At 37.1% G+C, this 21,000-nt stretch overlaps 1 protein-coding gene across 1 annotated transcript in view; it reads right to left on the reverse strand.

The window, feature by feature from the left end:
- Positions 1-499: 499 nt before the first annotated feature.
- The window catches only part of WDHD1 (WD repeat and HMG-box DNA binding protein 1), a 61,612-nt gene continuing 41,111 nt past the window's right edge, over positions 500-21,000 (reverse strand). The window contains exons 17-26 of the mRNA XM_082619234.1: positions 15,396-15,510; positions 14,397-14,528; positions 12,089-12,312; positions 11,886-12,004; positions 11,639-11,695; positions 8,947-8,990; positions 8,347-8,517; positions 7,590-7,720; positions 5,720-5,858; positions 500-2,810 (exon numbers count right to left, since the gene is read on the reverse strand). Of these exons, the coding sequence (XP_082475360.1) occupies positions 2,610-2,810; positions 5,720-5,858; positions 7,590-7,720; positions 8,347-8,517; positions 8,947-8,990; positions 11,639-11,695; positions 11,886-12,004; positions 12,089-12,312; positions 14,397-14,528; positions 15,396-15,510 (1,333 nt within the window). The 3' untranslated portion in view covers positions 500-2,609. The remainder of the gene's footprint in view (positions 2,811-5,719; positions 5,859-7,589; positions 7,721-8,346; positions 8,518-8,946; positions 8,991-11,638; positions 11,696-11,885; positions 12,005-12,088; positions 12,313-14,396; positions 14,529-15,395; positions 15,511-21,000) is intronic.

Genomic DNA, 21,000 nt, shown 5'->3' on the forward strand with positions numbered 1-21,000 from the left:
GGGATCTTCCTGGACCAGGGCTCAAACATGTGCCCCCTTCACTGACAGGCGGATTCTTAACCACTGAACCACCAGGGAAGTCCCAAAGATTTTTTTTTCTTAAAAGAAGTTTAGTGGCACATATATACAATGGAATATTACTCAGCCATAAAGCGAAACGAAATTGAGCTATTTGTAATGAGGTGGATAGACCTAAAGTCTGTCATACAGAGTGAAGTAAGTCAGAAAGAGAAAGACAAATACCGTATGCTAACACATATATATGGAATTTAAGAAAAAAAATGTCATGAAGAACCTAGGGGTAAGATAGGAATAACGATACAGACCTACTAGAGAATGGACTTGAGGATATGGGGAGGGGGAAGGGTAAGCTGTGACAAAGCGAGAGACAGGCATGGACATACATACACTACCAAACGTAAGGCAGACAGCTAGTGAGAAGCAGCCACATAGCACAGGGAGATCAGCTCAGTGCTTTGTGATGGCTGGAGGGGTGGGATAGGGAGGGTGGGAGGGAGGGAGATGCAAGAGGGAAGAGATATGGGAACATATGTATATGTATAACTGATTCACTTTGTTATACAGCAGAAACTAACACACCATTGTAAAGCAATTATACTCCAATAAAGATGTAAAAAAAAAAAGAAGTTTAATATTATATAGAAAAGGAATAAGTATGATATTTCTTGGCTTCAAAGTTCTGATTTGTAAGTTAAACCAGGTCAATACAAAAACCTTCCTTCAACCAAACAAAAGTAGGAGATTAAAAAAACCTTTTGCAGGGACTTCCCTGGTGGTCCAGTGGTTAACACTCCACACTTCCATTCCAGTGGGTACGGGTTTGATCCCTGGTCGGGGAACTAAGATCCTGCATGCCGCACGGTGTGGCCAAAGGAACAAAAGAAAGAAAAAACCTTTTGAAAATCTTTGGTGTTATCAGGTTCCTATGGATCTGAAATATAACACTCAAGGATTATATCCTTAAGTATTATACACTGTGGTAATAAGCAAGTTGAGGAAGTAAAAACAAAATACATGTCTATAAACATGCTTTCCAAAGTAATATAAACTTTTATGTCAGGATCTTGAAATCAAAATTAATTCATACATAATTAATTCAGAATCAAACCTAATGACAAAGCAAGATGAACCAGCCAACAGCATAGTAACAATAGCTGGTATGTATATAAAACATTACTATGTGCCAGGTAAGTGCTTTTACCTCATTTAATTCTCTTAACAACCCTCTAAAGTAGTTACTATTAATATACCCATTTTACAGATGAGTGGACAAAGGCTAGAACTTGCCCAAGGTTATTTAGCTGGTAGTATTGCAGTGGTCCTTTGAGCCCAGGTAGTCTGGCTTTGAAATCTGTGCCCCTAACCTCTATGCTACTATGTTTCTCAATACCAGCTACTAACTAAAAAATCAGAAATGTATTCCTTCGCAACCTTAATCATCATGAGACAAGGATTATCCTTTGGCTCATATACATCTAAATTTTCAACATATTTTGTTCCTTCCAACCTATAAAACTACCCTAGATTTTGAGCCACCTGATTTTATTTTACTACTATCCCCCTACCCCAACCCCACCCCTTGTACTTTGCCCTCATTAAGTGGCTGCATTTGTATTAAGTTCTGCTTAGAATACTAACCAAAAAATGTATGAACTACTTAATTAAATCTTGTTTGTTCAAAATAAAAGAGGAGTTAAACACTTCCCATTACTCTTCAACCACTCTCTTATCAAGGCTTCAAAGACTTGCTCAGAAAAGCACTGCTGATGCTGATAACCAGAGTAGCTTACTAGGAGCACATTATGCCCTGAGCTGCAATGCTATCCAAACAGTATCTTCAATTCTCTTCTGTGTGTATACTGTGTAATAGGATGGGGGTGGTGGTAGAAATTATGGTAATAAATGTAAAATATATTTTCTAGAAACGCTTCCATTTCATGGAAATACAATGTGAAAACCATATCAAGCTAAATATGGAAATGTGAACATTTTATTTTTTAAAAAAAGGCTACACAAATAATTAAAAGTAATATATGAAGAAACTGCCAAAACAAACAAAAGGTCTCAGCTACAAAATTATTTACATGTTTAGGGCCTATACTAAAAAAAAAAACATGGTCCCCTGGGGCCAGTATAGACATAGAGAGCAGTCTATGGCAGCACACTTGGGAAGAGGACTTCTGTAGTACTTCCCAGTACATGACATGAACCAAACAAGGAAAAACCCTACAAGGTACTTCAATGTTCAGAGGTTTTAAGACCTTGGCTTTGATGATTTTTAAGGTAAGAAACAAAAACAAATCAGCTTCCAATGGGACATGACAGTGGCCTCCAGTCAGTGACCATGACCATAATGCTTTTGAATGGCCCTCCATGTGGGGGCAGAGCGATCTGAAGAGATGATAGTTTTTACAGATGCCCTGCTACCTACACCAATATAATTACTACATTATCTTATAAAGACAAACAGCAGTCTTTACACTCTTTTAAAAATATATAAAGAGTTTCCTAAAGATTTTTTTTAAAAGGTCTAGATTCATCAAAGATGAGTGAAAAATCCATTACTTTCCTAAGTACACTTCCTTACTCTATTCCTGATTAAATGCAAAAGCTGACAGTTTCTGATTCGTAGAAAGATCTAAAGGTTTTTGCTTTTTAGGCAAATTCAGATTCTCCTTCGTTTTTTCTTTCTGGTTTTCAGTTTCGTGACTATCATCGACCACACGTTTTCGTTTCTTTTCTTCAGCTCCATCACTTGCAGTTCCTCCTTTGGCCTTGGCAGCCCATGCCTTTATAAAAATATTGCAGGAGAAAAGTTTTTAGGCACCAACAAAGAAATACGAAGGACATGATTTCGTTACTTTTGCAGGCAACATTCATTTATGTAAAGCAGCATAATTAGCACTTGAATTGTTAAACTAATCATTAAAGGTTCTCGTTTTGTTTTTGTTTTTGTTTTTTTAAACAAATCTCTTATTACTTAATTGCAGGGCACGTTAAAAAGTTTACATTCTACCTCTATAATATTTCAATCTAAACTCTGCTTGTATTTAACCATATTAAGTGCAAAAGACTATAACTGCAGGTACTTTTTAAAAAAGAAAACCTTTTATTTTAAGATTATTATAGATTTCCACGCAGTTGTAGGAAATAATACAGAAAGCCACTGTGTTCCCTTTACTCAGTTTCCCTCAATGGTTGCATCTTGCAAAACTGTAGTGCGCTATTACAACTAGGATATTGACATTGATAAAATCCCCTTTTTTATTTCTACTTGTTTGTGTGTGTGTGTATAATTCTATTGTAGGCTGTGTATTTACCACCACATTCAGGATATAGAACAGTAGTTCCATACGCGTGAGGATCCCACATGTTGCCCCACCCCACTCCTCTCCCGGGTCCTAACCCCTGGCAATCAGTTCTCTGTTCTTCATCCCCATCACTTTGTCATATCAGGAACGTTATATACAGTATACACCCTTTTGGGATTGGTTGCTACTCACTAAGCAAGAACCTAACAAGCTTCACTCATTTCATTTACCTCTTAAACCTCTTTTAATCTATAACAATTCCTCCTCCTCCTCCTTTATCTTCCTTCCTAGTCATTATTGTTGAAAAGGGACCATTTGACCTATAGTATTTTTCACATTAACAGACTGGATTTAAGAAATGTTTAAGGTTTACACTAAAAACATTGATTACATTTTTAAGTATTCAAAAACACAATCACAACTTTTGCCAAGTCTCTTCCTCTTTACCTAATAAGGTCTTATTCATTCAGATGTCATTTTATCTAATTCTTTACAATTTTTATCCTTTTATAAATACTTATAAAAAATGAGAAATACAAAGATGCTAATGAGATTCTAAAGGAGGCTAGAGGTGGTAAGACCAGTTTCTAGCTTCCTCATTTTGCAATACTTCTATTCGTAAAAACCAGCTTATCAAGGTAAGTAACTATGTCACAAGGTGCCCATGCTGCATGCAGTCATTCCTAGGGAAGGGAAGTCTGAGATTTATTGATACAACACACACAATCCTTCCCCTTGCAAAAGAAAGCTGCTCTTAGCCTTCTTTCACATGGCAGAAACTGACATGCGGAGCAATAGGTACAAGCCACCTGTCCTAATTTAAACACGAAAGGCTAGAACAGAACATCAGATTTTCCCCCACAAAGCAGTATTCTCATTTAGTATTCAATGTGTAAGTAAATAGCATTTTAAGAAATTCTGCTTACAAGGACTTTAGAGTAGTAGTCCAAAAATGTGAATTAATTTCACTTTTACTTATTAATCTTTTTTGCTTTTGATAAATAATGCACTTTTTCTTGGGGTATTCCCCTAACTTACAATATGCAGAAACTTATACAGATGTAAGCAGTACATCTGCCAAAAATTAACCATCAGCACTAAATAATAATTATTACATATCCATAGGTTCAAAGCTGACATTTTGCTTGTTGTATTTCCTTTCTACCAAGAGCTTATCAGAATGTACTCAATTTATAAAAACAGAAAAAGGCACTTTCTTTACGAATTTTTAAAACCTGCGAATTCACTAAAATCCCCATTTCAGTACAATTATCCTTACAAATGGGACCTAATGAAACTTAAAGGCTTTTGTACAGCAAAGGAAACTATAAACAAGACAAAAAGACAATCCTCAGAATGGGAGAAAATATTTGCAAATGAATCAACGGACAATCAAAGGATTAATCTCCAAAATATATAAACAGCTCATGCAACTCAATATCAAAAAAACAAACAACCCAATCAAAAAATGGGCAGAAGATCTAAATAGACATTTCTCCAAAGAAGACATACAGATGGCCAAGAGGCACATGAAAAGCTGCTCAACATCACTAATTATTAGAGAAATGCAAATCAAAACTACAATGATGTATCACCTCACACAGGTTAGAATGGGCATCATCAGAAAATCTACAAACAATAAGTGCCAGAGAGGGTGTGGAGAAAAGGGAACCCTCTTGCACTGTTGGTGGGAATGTAAACTGATACAGCTACTATGGAGAACAGTATGGAGGTTCCTTAAAAAATTAAAAATAGAATTACCATATGACCCAGCAATCCCACTACTGGGCATATACCCAGAGAAAACCATAATTCAAAAAGACACATGCACCCCAATGTTCACTGCAGCACTATTTACAAGAGCCAGGTCATGGAAGCAACCTAAATGTCCATCAACAGAGGAATGGATAAAGAAGATGTGGTACTTATATACAACGGAATATTACTCAACCATAAAAACAAATTAAATTGGGTCATTTATAGAGACGTGGATGGACCTAGAGATTGTCATACAGAGTGAAGTAAGTCAGAAAGAGAAGAACAAATATCGTATATTAACGTATATATGTGGAACCTGGAAAAATGGTACAGATGAACTGGTGTGCAAGGCAGAAATAGAGACACAGATGTAGAGAACAAAACGTATGGACAGCAAGGGGGGAAAGTGAGGGCGGGGGGATGAACTGGGAGATTGGGATTGATATATATACACTAATATGTATAAAATAGATAACTAATAAGAATCCGCTGTATAGCACAGGGAACTCCACTTCGCTGTACAGTAGAAACTAACACAACATTGTAAAACAACTATACCCGCCCCCCCCCAAAAAAAACCCCTGGGAATTCACTAAAGTCTCAATCTCAGTACAATTATCCTTACTTACCTTCCTTTCTTCAGTTGACAATACTCTAAATCGAACCATTCCTTCTTTTATTATGTCTGCTTCATCGGAAAAGTCAGGATTGTCAGACAAAATATTACATCTGTTTTCTTCCAGCCACATCTGGAACCCGGTCTTTGGCCTAAAATAGCAGTTATGTAAAAAAATTTTATAATTAAGACACAGTCTTAAAGTGGTTCATGATCTTTCAGGTTAGTGATTAACCATTAGCATACCTATATATAAAGTAAGAGAGACAGTTAATTACACTTTTTAATATTCATAATTACATATTACTTAAAGCTGCCTAGAGACTGCAGGAATAATGAGCTGAAAAAATCCTTTATAAGATCAATTCAAAGGGATTACTCACATTTGTATTGTGAGCAATTTGTATTTGTATTGTGCAGCAAAACTCTGAACTTTCAACTCTTTTATGAATGTTGACAGGCTCAAGGCCTCCACTCCTACTTAGCCCCTCTAGCCCAATATAATCCTTCCATGTATCTTTGGTAGCCTTTCTCCATTTCCCAAACCAGCTATTTGAAATTGTCACGACTCCTCTCAAGCTCCTCACCCCTGCCCTCACAGCTGACCTGGGAGTGTGGGTCCTTTCTTGTACCATTATTATGTAAAGCATGGACACAGCATACTTGTCAGTTTCATTCGATTTCAGTTCTGACACAAACTGTCTTTAGATCACAAGTGAAGATTTAATGCAAACATTTAATATTTACTGAGCACTTTTTTTCTGTATAGCCTGATAGTATAAAAAATTGAATCTTCTTAAATAAAAATTTCACTGTTTAATATCTAAATTAAATTCAGACCAAAATAGGAAAAATAAAAACCACGGCTATCCCTTCAAATTAAATTGGTTAACATGAGATATTGGTTAAATGAGATACATTACACTAAAAATGAAATGGTGACTTTTTCAATTTAGCTGATGTATTTTAAATAAGTCTAGCATGCAAGAGATCAAGAAATTTGGTAACACTGAGTTGGTGGACAAACAGGATATGGACAAATAGGAAATCTCATATTGCTGGGATGTATAAAACAATACAACATCCATGCAGAACCATTTTGCAATATCTATCGAAATTACAATTGTACATTAGCTTGAACCATACCGGAATCCATCTCATAGCTATAGGTACATAATATTCATCTCAAGTTATTCACTGTGCTACTATTTGCACTAGCAAAAGACCAGCAACTACCTTTTGTCCACCAGTAGAGAACTAAATACATTATGGTATAGCCATTCAATGGAAATAAAAAGATTGAAGAAACTCTTCATGTAGTAATAAGAAATCATCTGCAAAAGCTATTAAATGAAAAAAATAAGGCACAGAACAATGAGTATACTACCATTTCTGTAAAACTAAAAAAAATAGATAAATCTAAGTGTACATGCATAGGATAATTCCAGAAGGCTATATAAGAAACTTGGGCAGTGACTGTTTGTGGAGGGGAAACTGGGTGGGTAGGGAAAAGATTTACTCTTCATCACACATCTTTTTCTATCTTTTGACTGTGTTTCTCCTATGTAACTATACTAACGAGTTAAAAACACACAAATGAAAAAATGAACTAATTATAAAATATAGTGTCCCAACAAAACGTATCCACAATTTAAAACATGTATGCAGTTTATCAAAGCATACTTTAATAAGTAATATAAATAGACATTAATCAATATTTGTGGCTTCCCTAAAGTTACAAGTGTTCAGAATGCCTACTACCTGTGCCAATGTATTATTTACATGAATGAATAATAGGGCCACATAATTTTGTATTGCTACTTCTGTATGCCTTTTATTGGAATACTACCTCTTGAGAACACTAAATTTCTCTATGTACCGACCTTTGGTTTTCAGTGTTTTGAGGACACATGGCTGGGGTTTCAGATGATGGATTTTTAGGATTTTCTTCTTTTACTTCCTCAGTCCTATCAGCTTGGGAAGTTCTTTTCTGGAAAAAGGATGCTGCAGATGCCTGTAAAAACAAACATAATGAATACCGCAACAAAATCTAGTATGATTTTATATGTTATAAGCAAATTTTGAAAAATGTGGAGAAATATTTATAATTATTTAGAATTCTTACACCAACATGTGAAGTCCCAAGAGGTTCTCTGTTGAAAATAAACATGTATAAACACACACACAAAACCCCCAAAAACTGTACCTCAAATTTCATGTATTCTAGATGAATAAAATTATATGAAATGGAAATACAAATGGTAGGTCTATTTTACTGATGACAAATCTGTGATAAAATACCAAAACTGGGACAAAATCTGGGAGGCAAAATCAGAATACAGAACAAGGAAAGATTAGGGCTAGGTACTAAACCAGCTGTAGTTAAATAGGGACATGCATCAGAACCATTTGGAAAATGGAAAAAAATACAGATAGATGCATGAGTCCCTGTCCTGGGTCTACATATTTTTAAAAAGTGTTTCTGATGCAAAACCAGAATTGAGAACCATTGCCCTCACTAGACAATCACTTATAAACAACTGGAGCCTCCTGTCTCATACTTGAAAGAGTGAACAAAACTAAAGTAAGACAAACAGACTATGAGTTGTGTACTGCAGATGGGGGCAGGTGAAATCATACCTGCTTAGACTTTGGTTTTGGAACCAGAGGCTTTATAACTGGAGACTTTTCATAATTTGTAGCTCGATTAAGTGCAGTAGATTTCTTGGATGATTTGTTCATATTGTCTAAAATATTAGTTGAACGTACTGAATTCACTGAAATGGATGGATCTTTGGAATTGCCTGATACCTAAAAAGCAAACTAATATTAGCATTTAATGTTTAAAGAAGAAAAAAAATGCCAAGAGATTTATTTTTCCTTTAAATTTCTGTTAAGTTTGTATTGTAGTCTCACCTTCGGAATTGAATATATTTGGTATAATCCAAATTAAGACTGATGCGCATATTCCCAAATACCACATCCCCAAGCTTTGAAAACCTTCAAAACTGTAGGTTCTCAGAAGATAAGTAGAAAACGTAACTCTTGGTCCAAGCAGGAACTAGTGCTGCTTTCATCTTTGTTTATTTTAAAATATTTACTTATTTAAATATTTTAAAATTTAATCTGTTGCAGTCTTTAATGCCTCTTAAGTCTGGGAGGGGCATCTGGTAGTTTGGAAATATTTCTCTATATGGAAATGTATTTAAATAATAGAAAACATCACTGGAAAGAGTTTACCTTGAAGGGGTTTATTCGTCCTTGGTTGCTAGAGGTAACTGCACCTTTCATAAGAAAGAAACCCTCACTTAATAGTGGTAAAACTCAGAAGACTTATGACTTCTATAAAAATTATGGAATATTTTAATCTGTATTATATGAAAATAATGTACTTTGCAACTTTAAAACTATTAATAACTATATATGACCTCCTTCCTATTTCTAAGACAAAATAAAAGCTATTAGATGATGGGAACTATCCCAATTTGCCACTATGAGATAGATAGATACAATATGTAGAGATTATTCTTTTCTCCTGTTACCAGGGAAGAATGGTGCCTTATTTTAGCTAGTTAATAATTCCTCTACAAATGCTCTAGATCCCACCCACTCCTGCTTTTCAAGAAACTTGTGCTATCAATGGCTACACGTGTCATCTTTGACTTTTCCTTCTTTATTGGCTCAAGTTTCCCAACTTAAAGAAACAAACAAAAACCAAACACGCTCTCTGCCACATCCCCTTCTCGCCCCCCACATAATTTTCTCTCACCTCCCCTAAGCAGCCAAATTTCTCAAGAGTTGTCTACACAGCTATTCCCATTTCCTCACTATTCATATGTTCCTCCATCCAATACATGGCTTCCAGCCCTACTACCCAGCAGAATCTGCTCTTGCTAAGAACTCAGTAAACCCAATGCAGCCAAAACTGGTGGGTCTTTTCCAGCCATCACCTTGTTTGACCTCTCAACAGCACTCCACATAGCGAAGTGTTCCTTTCTTCTTGATACTATCTCCCCTTTGACTTCTGAGATACTGCATTCCCGGGCTTATCTCCTTCCTCACTTTCTTTTGATGGTTCGTCCTCCTCCTCTCTAGGCCTAACCTCATTTTTCTCCTCACTTTGATCCTCCCCCAGTGCTCACTCACCCATACCCATGGCTTAAACTGCTATACTTATGTCAACAATTTTCACTTTATATCTCCACCCCAGAGATACTACTTTCCTGAGCTCCTGACCCAAACAGCCAATAGTAATTCATCGTCCTCCTATCTAAACCTATGTTTCTCTAGTGTTTCCTGACTCAGTAAGTGGCACCATCATTCACTCAAGTACTCAAGCCAGAAACTGACAGTTATTCTTCACACCCTGAACTTCCATACTCTCTATATCATCTTCAGAAACACCTCTTCAATTCCTCCCATTCTTTCTATCAGCAATCACCACCACCTCAGTCTATTCAATCTCACTTGGGACTACCTCAGAAGTCTCCTTATATGCAGTCCTCCTCTTCACAGTGTGCCATACTCTGCTCCTGATTAAAACCGACAACAGCCTCCCAGCAACCTCAGAATAAAGATCAAAATCCTACAATGGCCTACATGGACCTGCAAGGTTTGGCTCCTGCTCATTGCTCCAAAACCATTCAGCATCACTTTCTCTTTGCTCTCTGCTCTTCAAGCCTCTCTTATAGTCTTCACACATGCTGTTCCTTAAGCCCACATGCTTTTCTTCTGCTTCTGCTCCCACCCACCTTTGCCTGGCTGACTCATTCATCCTTTAGATCTCTGCTTTAAACATCCCACGTGGCGGCTTCCCTGGTGGTGCAGTGGTTAAGAATCTGCCTGCCAATGCAGGGGACACGGGTTCGAGCCCTGGTCTGGGAAGATCCCACATGCTGCAGAGCAACTAAGCCCCTATGCCACAACTACTAAGCCCGTGTGTCACATCTACTGAAGCCCGCGGGCCTAGAGCCCGTGCTCTGCAACAAGAGAAGCCACCGCAATAAGAAGCCTGTGCACCACAATGAAGAGCAGCCCCCGCTCGCCGCAACTAGAGAAAGTCTGAGCACAGCAACGAAGACCCAACGCAGCCATAAATAAACTTAAAAAATAAAATAGGGCTTCCGTGGTGGCGCAGTGGTTGAGAGTCCGCCTGCCGATGCATGGGACACGGGTTCGTGCCCTGGACCGGGAAGATCCCACATGCCGCGGAGCAGCTAGGCCCATGAGCCATGGCCGCTGAGCCTGCGCGTCTGGAGCCTGTGCTCCGCAACGGGAGAGGCCACAACAATGAGAGGCCCGTGTACCACAAAATAAATAAATAAATAAATAAAATAAAATAAACATTCCATGAGGCCTTCCTTGGGGTCCCAAACCATCCCCCACCACTGACTAGATTACAGCCACCTGTTGTATGCTCTTTTTTTTTTTTTTTTTTTTTTTGCAGTACGTGGGCCTCTCACTGTTGTGGCCTCTCCCGTTGCGGAGCACAGGCTCCGGACGCACAGGCTTAGCGGCCATGGCTCACGGGCCCAGCCGCTCCGCGGCATATGGGATCCTCCCAGACCGGGGCACGAACCCGTATCCCCTGCATCGGCAGGCGGACTCTCAACCACTGCGCCACCAGGGAGGCCCATGCTCTTTTAATAATCTGTACACATGTAAAAGTATATTAAAATCAAACATATATATATATATATACTTTTAAAAGCCAGCTGGTACTATAAGGTTTATGCAGGGATCAAACATGCATGTCTACTTGACCACTGCATTTAATAAGTATCTGTTAAATGACCACTGTTTCACAAACATTTCTGATTAAAAACAACAACAACAAAACAGGCCCTGAAGAGTAAGGTGTATTTGAGTAGATGTATCGCTGTAAAGACTACTTCAAAATTTTCTCGATATTACAAAATCAAAATTTTCTTACCTGACTTAATAGCTGGCATATCAGAGGAATTTACACTTTTGAAAAATGGGTTTTCTCCTACAGAATAATTAAGATAAAACAATACAATGTAAATGGGAAGATAAAGTCATCTTCTGTAATCAACAATCAGACAGGAAAGATGTCTTGAAAAAGTATGGGTATTCAATTTCCCTCAGCCAAGTAAAAGGGGAGAAGTCACATACATGACACATCTCATCTTTAAACTGCCTTAAAAATGTTATCTTACCATGTTTATGTATTTCTGGTTTTTCTTCTATATCATCAGCTTCTCCGGTATCCTCTGAATCTTCTTCAACTTGATTTCTGAGCCTTGGCTGACTCCACTCTGTAGGAGTATTACTGTAACTAAAAGACAATGATATCATTCAATAAAGGGCTATAAAAAGACCAAGTCAATATTCAGGATGGTAAAACTCAAACATTTCTTACCCAGAATTCAACTTTTTTCTGAAATCCTCTTCTTCTTCTTCCTCTTCTTCAGCTTGGGTGGCTGCCGATTCTGCTGCTTTCTCTACAGCCAGTTCACTAAGTCTCTGGGCCAATATTAATCTCCGAGAACGAGAAGCATATTTAATGGCTAAATTCACAGCATTCCGAGTCATTAGATCAGCAAGTTCCACACAACGAAATTCCCGCTCCAGTTTACAAGAAAGCTAAAGGAAAAAAGAGGGGGAAAAAAGTCAAATTATGTTGAGTAAAACTTTTTAAAAATAAAAGAATGATACTACTAGTAGAACTGAGAAAAGTTTTCTAGATATTGTATCCCTGATTCTAAGAGGCACATTTTTACACATTTTAACATCTCTCTCCGAAGTTGAGAAGCATCTTACAATTGATGGTGAGTCAGTTTAATTGGCAGCATTTCTTTCTGTCTTAGTGACTTAAATAAGTAAAGTGACTTAAGTAAAGTGACTTAAATAAGTAAAATAATGGTGCATTTTACAATCAACAATGAAATATGAAATATCATTTCAAGTTATTGATTGCAAGGAGAGTAAGAGATTTATTTAAAAATTCAAAAATGGTTCTCCTAAATTTGTTTTCCTGCCCATTCCACCACCTGCACTCACAAAACAGGGTAGCAAATTGAAAGAAAGAATAAATTGTAAATGATTTGTTATTACTTTGCCTAGAATTGGCACACAAATGCTACTAAGTGAATGTGGGTGGGCAAATAGATTTACCCATTAGCTTTTTAAGTATGACTGTATGATCTCTAACTACCAGAAAGTTATACAACTCCCAAATTAGCAAACAACCTCCTTTCTCTTGCTCTGTTTTTTATACTTACAATATAAAATGAAAAACATTCATTTATCATGACTTTTTCTTTTGGTATGAATTTTGACGACTCAAAGTGAGGCAACTGAAGTACAATGTGAGGAAAACGAATATTTCGAAGACTACTAAAGGTCTTATAATTCACAGAAGTATGACTTTGTTACTTAGGCATGTCAAGTCTGATTCATCAGCACAGACGCTTTAGATATTTACCTGTATGTCCTTCTCAAGTTTTCCAGAATCACTTATCTGTACGCAGTACTTCTCAGTCAGGGTGGTACTCTACCTCAGAGGGCATTTGGAAATGGAAGTAGTATGGTTTTCCCAGTAATTAGGTGGAACTATGGGCATCTGCCTGGGGGCAGGAATGCTACAGAACTAACAGGGTGCTACTAGCACCCTGCTGAGGAACACCGCACTCCAGCGGAAAAGCTCCTCTAACGCTAAATGGCAAATAAATCAAACATGTTTCCTTACATGCGTTGTAGGAAATAAAAAGGTTACTAGTTCATGCTGGTGTACAAATGGGACTTTGTGAATGGAACAAAACTCACTCTATAGTAAACTAATTAAATTTCTTTAATACTGAATGCAAGGCAGTGTTGCACAGAGGTGACAGTAGTGAATATCACCTTTTGGAGACAAGTTACAATAAGCTCTGTGGTCTCAGGTATCACTTTTCCCTCAGAAGTTTTTTCCCTCAACTTTAAAATGGAAAGTCTGGGCCATTTACTCTCTTAGGAAATACTGAGGTGCACTATGTATCAGACACTACATCATTGCCTGGCAAAGTAGTGAACAGGACATGGTCACTGCCCTCAAGGTGTTTACAGTCTAGTGCAAGAAGAGCACAGAAGAAATTACATTATACTCCTCCTCATAAGCCAACCTGGAATAAGGACACAAACTTATGAATCTTATGTTTCAAAAAGTTTTTTATCTCTAAAGATAAATGTACTTAAATATCCAGGGGACCAAACCTGGTCACTGGCTACAGACAAACTTTTACCTAAGAGGATAACAAAAGGCAGGCATATCTAAAAGCCTGATCAAAGTTCTTAAGACTGCTCAGCCTACAGACCTAAAAGTCTACACTCAAACTTTATTTGCTGCACATGATAAGAGCAGGAGCTAGAGCCAGTCCTCAAACTTTATTAATAAGCATCTGAATCACCTACAGGGCCTATTAAAACACAGACCAGTCGGCAAAAACAAAAAAGGGAGGTAGCACCAGAAGAGTTTATTTCTTCCTATGATCTTAGATACAAGGCAATGTCTTAAATATTTTATCTGCAACGTGAACTGGGAAACAGAACTTTTAAGGGAGAAAAACACCACCAGATACAACTTAGGAATTTTAGGTTGTGGAACCTGGTGCTAATTCACATACCATTAAGAAATTCAACCTAGAGAAAAAAAATTAACTTTTCTTCCCCACTATACTTATTTTACTCACCGCAAGCATTTTCATTAAAAGTTCCTGTTGTTCTTTTATTGCTTGATTTTTAGTGCTCTCTTCATATTCATAACCATTTTTAGCTAAATAATCAAGGTGGTTGTGAAACGTAACTGAACGCCAGTACTGTTCCTGCAAAAATGGAAAAACTGCTTAGAGCCAACTATCAGCTGAAAACCACGCAAGTGTTAAACATTTATCATATGACACCAATTTCTGAATAAAATATTTTCTGAACTATTCCTTTCTACAGCTTATTTTACAATTCTAATGTGATATTATGGCTTGACTTTATCTTCTATCCTTAAAAAAAAAAAAAGGGAAATACAGTGACCCTTGAACAATGTAGCAGGTAGAGGTGCCTACCCTCTGTGTAGTTGAAAATCTGCATATAACTTATAGTTAGCCCTCCATATATATGCGGTTCCTCCATATCTGAGGTTCGGCATCCTCAGATTCAACCAATCTTGCATGGTGCTGTACTGTAGTATTTACTACTGAAAAAACCCCATGTATAAATGGACCCACACAGTTCAAACCCATGTTCTTCAAGGGTCAACTGTATATAGCATTTTAAAGTTTCCTAGCTATCATAGTTGATGCTCAGAGAACTTGGTAAACTAGATTTTTATAAGCTGATTTGTTTCTTGTTTAGAATAACTAACTGCAAGATATCAAATGACTTTTGATGACACAGGGCTAGGAGTAAGGTGAGGCAAGCCTGGCGCCTAAGGGTACAAAATTCATGAAGGCACGCCCTCTTAGGCACTTGTCCAAGCCCGAGAGTGAGTGCCTTACCCTAGTGAGGCCCTGACAGTCACACCCATTTACCTCTTAGACAAAGTCCCTGGAAGCAGCCCTCTCCCTCACAGCTACTGCCATTTCTTTAATTACACAAGTAATGAATACTCAACACTGGTCATCAGAATAATTTTAAATGCCTGTGTCACAGGCAGGGTATTATCAAACTCAGAGTGTCAAGGTAAGATTTGTGCATACCTCCATTTGTCCTTTCTCTGTGGCAGTCTGACAGTAAGGAAGCTTAAAGGGTAATACAGCTACAGCAGGGCGTGGAAGGGTGGGAGGAAATCGAGAACCTTTGCAAGGAATACACCTGTCAGGAAAGAAACAGTCTCACCATAAAAACTTTCCAAAATATCATAAAAACTGCTAGATTATAAATTTTCCAAAAGTTAGTAACTTGGAATAATATTATTCTAATAGCTGGCTTAATAATATACAAAAGATTCCTCTTTAAAAAAAGTACTTTAGGCCTGATTAAGTATCAAAATTACCCCTCCACGTACTTCAAGAACTTCAAAAATTCCTCCTCACATCAGCTTTATTAAATGAACAATCACTAATAGTGAAATCAGCTTTTCAGATTTTCCTTAGCAAAATGCCCACTTCCAAAATACAGAAATTGTGCCATAAACACTTGTCATGGGATCCATGTTATAAAACAGATTGCCCTAAGATAAAATGCTGATACAGCATATTCACTTTCATTCATCAGTTTGAAAACACTTGGTACTGTTGGTAGAAAGTGTCATGTAAGAGAAAAAGAGGGTGAAATGTCCAATAAGTGTTTATTATTAGATATTGGTGAGAGTGAAGCAGAAAATCCATTATTATTATAAAAAGGTTATACTGTATATCTGCTCTGCTAAATGAAGGGTTGCCTTATGCGGTAATAGTTCAGTTGGCAAGGACTTTTCTGACTAGAATATGTAAGGCACTCATATATACCCATCAGGATGAGTACTAATGCAATTTATGAATTAAAAAGTATCCATTCATCAGAGTGATTTATATATGCAGAATACTCTTTTAATGTATGTACTCCAAATTATTTATAAGAAAAACATAACTGCACACTCTAAGTACTACAGACAAATTTTCTAATTTTCATAAAGTCATTTAAAAAACATAGACCCTTGTTCAATGCTTACTAACAGCCATCCGGTAATACAGCCTTTTAACCAGGGCTTTAAGTTATGCCTTTCTTGAAGGAAAATACTAAGTAGAAATTAGGCCCTCAGGTTTAAAATTTTTTTCATAAATATCTTCTAATATTATCAAATGTCCACTAGAATAGTTAAAAAATAAATAAGTGGCATTACCCAGGAATATGACATAGGCTCCCTTTCTAGTAAGATTTAAATACTCCCTTTCCTTCTTTTTGCGACAATATAATAAAAACAAACATGGTTTTAGAGTTCCAATATTTTTAACATAAATCCTCATTTCTTTCTACCTCCTCCCCTTTTATGATTTCACATAAATCAGTGGTTTGCACCACATAGTATGAGGTGGCAATGTGAATACTCAGCGTTGGAAAAACCTCTTGTAGCAATTCTGTTATGCACCTATTCACAAAACCATTTTAGTCATGCAAAACGGAAGACAGAACATGTGCATTCAGAAAGGACGAGTGCAATTACATATGCATATATGTACATTAACAAAACTAGGAGGAATGTTGGGAGTAATCTTAACTGCCTTAACATTTTTTTTTCTATAAAGTGACTCAGACTCTCCCGTTTAAAAACATTTTACAACTCTAATACTTTATTTAGTCATAGTAAGCGATTATCATAAAGAAAAATTGATGAGGATTTTACTAATAGTTTTTTTAAAGCCACATTTACATCAAATGTATCAATTTGATGCATCAATTCACATTTCTTATCCTTTTCTTAGCTTTAAAGACTTGAAGTAAAAAGACCTTTTCTCTGTTGGGTATCTCTTTCATGGAAGAAGAGGAAAAACCAAACTCATTTGACTGCTAATTTGATGGGTTTTGCCTACAATGAATGAGTTTCCTGGAAACTGTGGCTAAACCATTTGGAGGATAAAATGTGAAAAAATAAACCACAGTTTACTAAGGAGACAAAATTACCTCAATTCCTTTCCAAACAAATCACAAAATTTGTTCTCTTATATTAAAGAGTTGAAAAATATCAAACTGGAGAAAACTGGGGCCAATGTCCAGAATAAGTTTCTAAGAGTTAGTGAGTTTTGCTTGTCTTCTGTGTTGCATGGGACTCTTTTCAGTGTTCGAGGGGATTTAACTCTTTTAGAGCACTGACTCAGGAGCAGATAATGATTTTACCAGCCAACTCTTCCAGGCTGCTGGCCCAATTTATCTTCATGTAGCATAGGACATGTAGTCAGTACTTTTAGCAAATGCTTGTTAAATGAACATAACTTGCAAAAAAAAGTCTGTTTTCAAGTGCATTAAATAACTCTTAAGAGTTTTTAAAAACCAAAGAGAATGCCTGATATGAAGTGCCTGCGTAAAATATCATTAAATAAATATGTTCTAATATCAAAAAATAAAGCAGAATAAGGTAAAAAACTAAACTAAACTAAAGAGAAAAGGAACATTGATGTTTGTAGACTGCAAATTAGATTGTGGCACGAAAATCAGTAAACTCTCAGTTATGTATTAACCAGTGGTGACAATAAAAAAAATCTTCAGAGGAAACCATAAAGACAATTTCTGCTAAACTGAAGTTCATTTCAAAGAGGTAGGAAATCAGATATGCTACACATCAGTAATTAAAGGCAGGTGTTTTGTACTGATTCAAATGAATTTTTTAAAAATTATTTTTAACAAAATATATTTCCTCACCAAAAAGAAAGCAAAAATACTGCTGAATCTGGGTTAGAAAATGTATTTAAAAAGGAAAGATTATAAAAACAGATAATCATTAACCATGAAATACAAGGCTAAATGCCTTAAAGTAGTGACGGTAAGAAAACTACTGTTGTTATTAACAACTGACATTCAATGAACACTCACTAAGGGCCAGGCACTGTTCTAAGTACTACATCACTTCATCTTCACAGTAGTTCTGTGAGATGGGTACTAGCTTCATCCTGGTTTTAGAAATGAGGAAACAGAGGCACAGAGTGTCTAAATGTCATGGCCAGGGCTACACAGTGAGCATTTCAGCCAGGATAGTGCAGCAGGTTCCAGCGCTGGACCATTACGAAATGCTGCCTTTCCAGAGGAGCAAGTGGTTTGCTATCTTTACCACGAACACTGAGAGCAAACGGAAGCGTGAGATTTAAATAAATATAAGAATGAATTTCTTGATAGCAAGGATAATTAAGTCTCATTAAACACAGCAGCAGGCTACTAAAGATGGTTGTACAGTTTTCTTCCCTAGGCTTTCACGGACCTCTCTATCAATAGGAAGGAAATTAATCATCCTCTACATGTGTCTAAATGTAAGGAAAGCTGGTATGAGAAGCGCAGTAGGCCATACTGAGAAATGTAACTTCCAATCTTTGAAAAACATTCTTATTCAAGTTGATTGTTCCAGAATAAAGCCAGGAAAAAGTGAAAAACATTCTGATCCATTTATCACGGTATATACAAGTACATATATTTTTCAGCATTATCTTCTCAGTGTTTCAAATGTCAGCGGTATGAGATTTCCCTCAGTAATTCAATTATTCCCCTAGAATAAGCCAGTCCTTAGGGATAAGTTTATTCTTTCAATCTATTTATCAACTCAACTTCCACTGTTCCTGTATTTCAACAGAGAAAATATAGTAATTTTTTTGCTACTAACTAGCTGTGTGATCCCAAGTTACTTAATCTTTTTGGGCCTCAGTTTTCTCACCTGTAAAAATTGGGGAAAAGGACCAGGAGTAAAGGCAGAGCACAGGAACTAGACCAAAAGAAACTGGTGGTTCTCATTTTTTTATCCCTGTAGGGCTGCTGAGCTATTGCAAAGTGACCATGCATTCACACGGGCACCATGAACTGTCTGTAGAATGAATAAAAGAGTTTCCACTTTATGAACTAGAATTTTCACATGCATGTACATGATGTAACTTATAATACAAATTTAGGTTCAAATATAATCTTTACGTCTATAGAAATTTCCTGCTATTATGGATTTTCTCTATCAACTGATACTCACTGTATAAGCTGCTATCATTTGTAGGTCATGAAATGCTTTGACATTTAAAAGGACTCTTATGCTTAAAAATGTCAGGAGCCACTGGCCTAGACAATTTCTAAAATCCTTCCAAGTCAAAAACTGTAATTTGAAGTCCATTATTTTTTTTATCCCATGTTGAAATTTTTTAAATTAATTAATTTATTTATTTATGGCTGTGTTGGGTCTTTGTTACTGCACGCAGGCTTTCTCTAGTTGTGGTGAGCGGGGTCTACTCTTTGTTGTGGTGCACGGGCTTCCCATTGCGGTGGCTTCTCCTGCTGCGGAGCACAGGCTCTAGGCATGCAGGCTTCAGTAGTTGTGGCTCACGGGCTTCAGAGCACAGGCTCAGTAGTTGTGGCACATGGGCTTAGTTGCTCCATGGCATGTGGGATCTTCCCGGGCCAGGGCTTGAACCCATGTCCCCTGCACTGGCAGGCGGATTCTTAACCACTGAGCCACCAGGGAAGCCCATGTTGAATTTAAGTTAAATGTTACCAGCTGTAATTATCATGTCTTTTAATGAGAGTTAAAACTCTTCACAGATCTTAACTATAAAGCAAGAAAAAAAAAGCCAGCTGTACAAATTATTAGGGGGTGTAAAAATTGAACTTGATAAAATAGTTTTAATATTAAATGAAAAACCAAAATTATTCATTGCAAATGAATAACTTCACATACTTCCTTAAGATAATAATATTAACAAACAAAATGAATAATCTTACTTGAATAAACATTAGGTGGAACAGTAAAAATCCTTTTAGGTTAAAAACTAAACCTCTGATTAAGATAAAATATGAATTCTTTCATTCAAGTTACTAAAAACTTGATTCCTGGAAACAGACATGTAAAAAAATCCCTGAGAACAACCTACACTCTAAGAACTGTTAGAAACAGTTAACTAGGGACTTCCCCGGTGGTGCAGTGGTTAAGAATCTGCCTGCCAACGCAGGGGACACGGGTTTGAGCCCTGGTCCACGAAGATCCCACATGCTGCAGAGCAACTAAGCCCGTGCACCACAACTGCTGAGCCTATGCTCTAGAGCCCGCGAGCCACAACTACTGAAGCCCGAGTGCCTAGAGCCTGTGCTCCGCAACAACAGAAGCCACCACAATGAGAAGCCGGTGAACTGCAACGAAGAGTAGCCCCCGCTTGCCCCAACTAGAGAAAGCCCGTGTGCAGCAACAGAGACCCAACGCAGCCAAAACTTAATTAATTAGAATTTTTAAAAAGTTTAATAAATTCCTTCTGATACTAAATATGTCAATAATGGACTATCTGGAGACTTTGAAAACACACGACATACAGAAATAATAACCAGCAATTCCTCTATGATTTTCTACTAAGTTCAATTTCACATTCTTTAAGAAGACTATGTCTTCTCAAACATCCACACTTGCCTACCAATGCCTTCAAAAATCCCCTCTATCTTGCTTCAAAATCTGCCACCAAAACAGAAGGCATCAGACAAGAATTCCTGTCACCTTTCATCCACTAAATCTATCTGCATTTGCACCTATCTTCTTCCCTCTCATTACACCTGATAAAATATCTTTTAAAAAATCATGTAGGGCTTCCCTGGTGGCGCAGTGGTTGAGAGTCTGCCTGCCGATGCAGGGGACATGGGTTTGTGCCCCGGACCGGG

This window comes from Mesoplodon mirus (genome assembly GCF_964341445.2).
Source record: "Mesoplodon mirus genome assembly, chromosome: 4".
NCBI lineage: Eukaryota > Metazoa > Chordata > Mammalia > Artiodactyla > Ziphiidae > Mesoplodon > Mesoplodon mirus.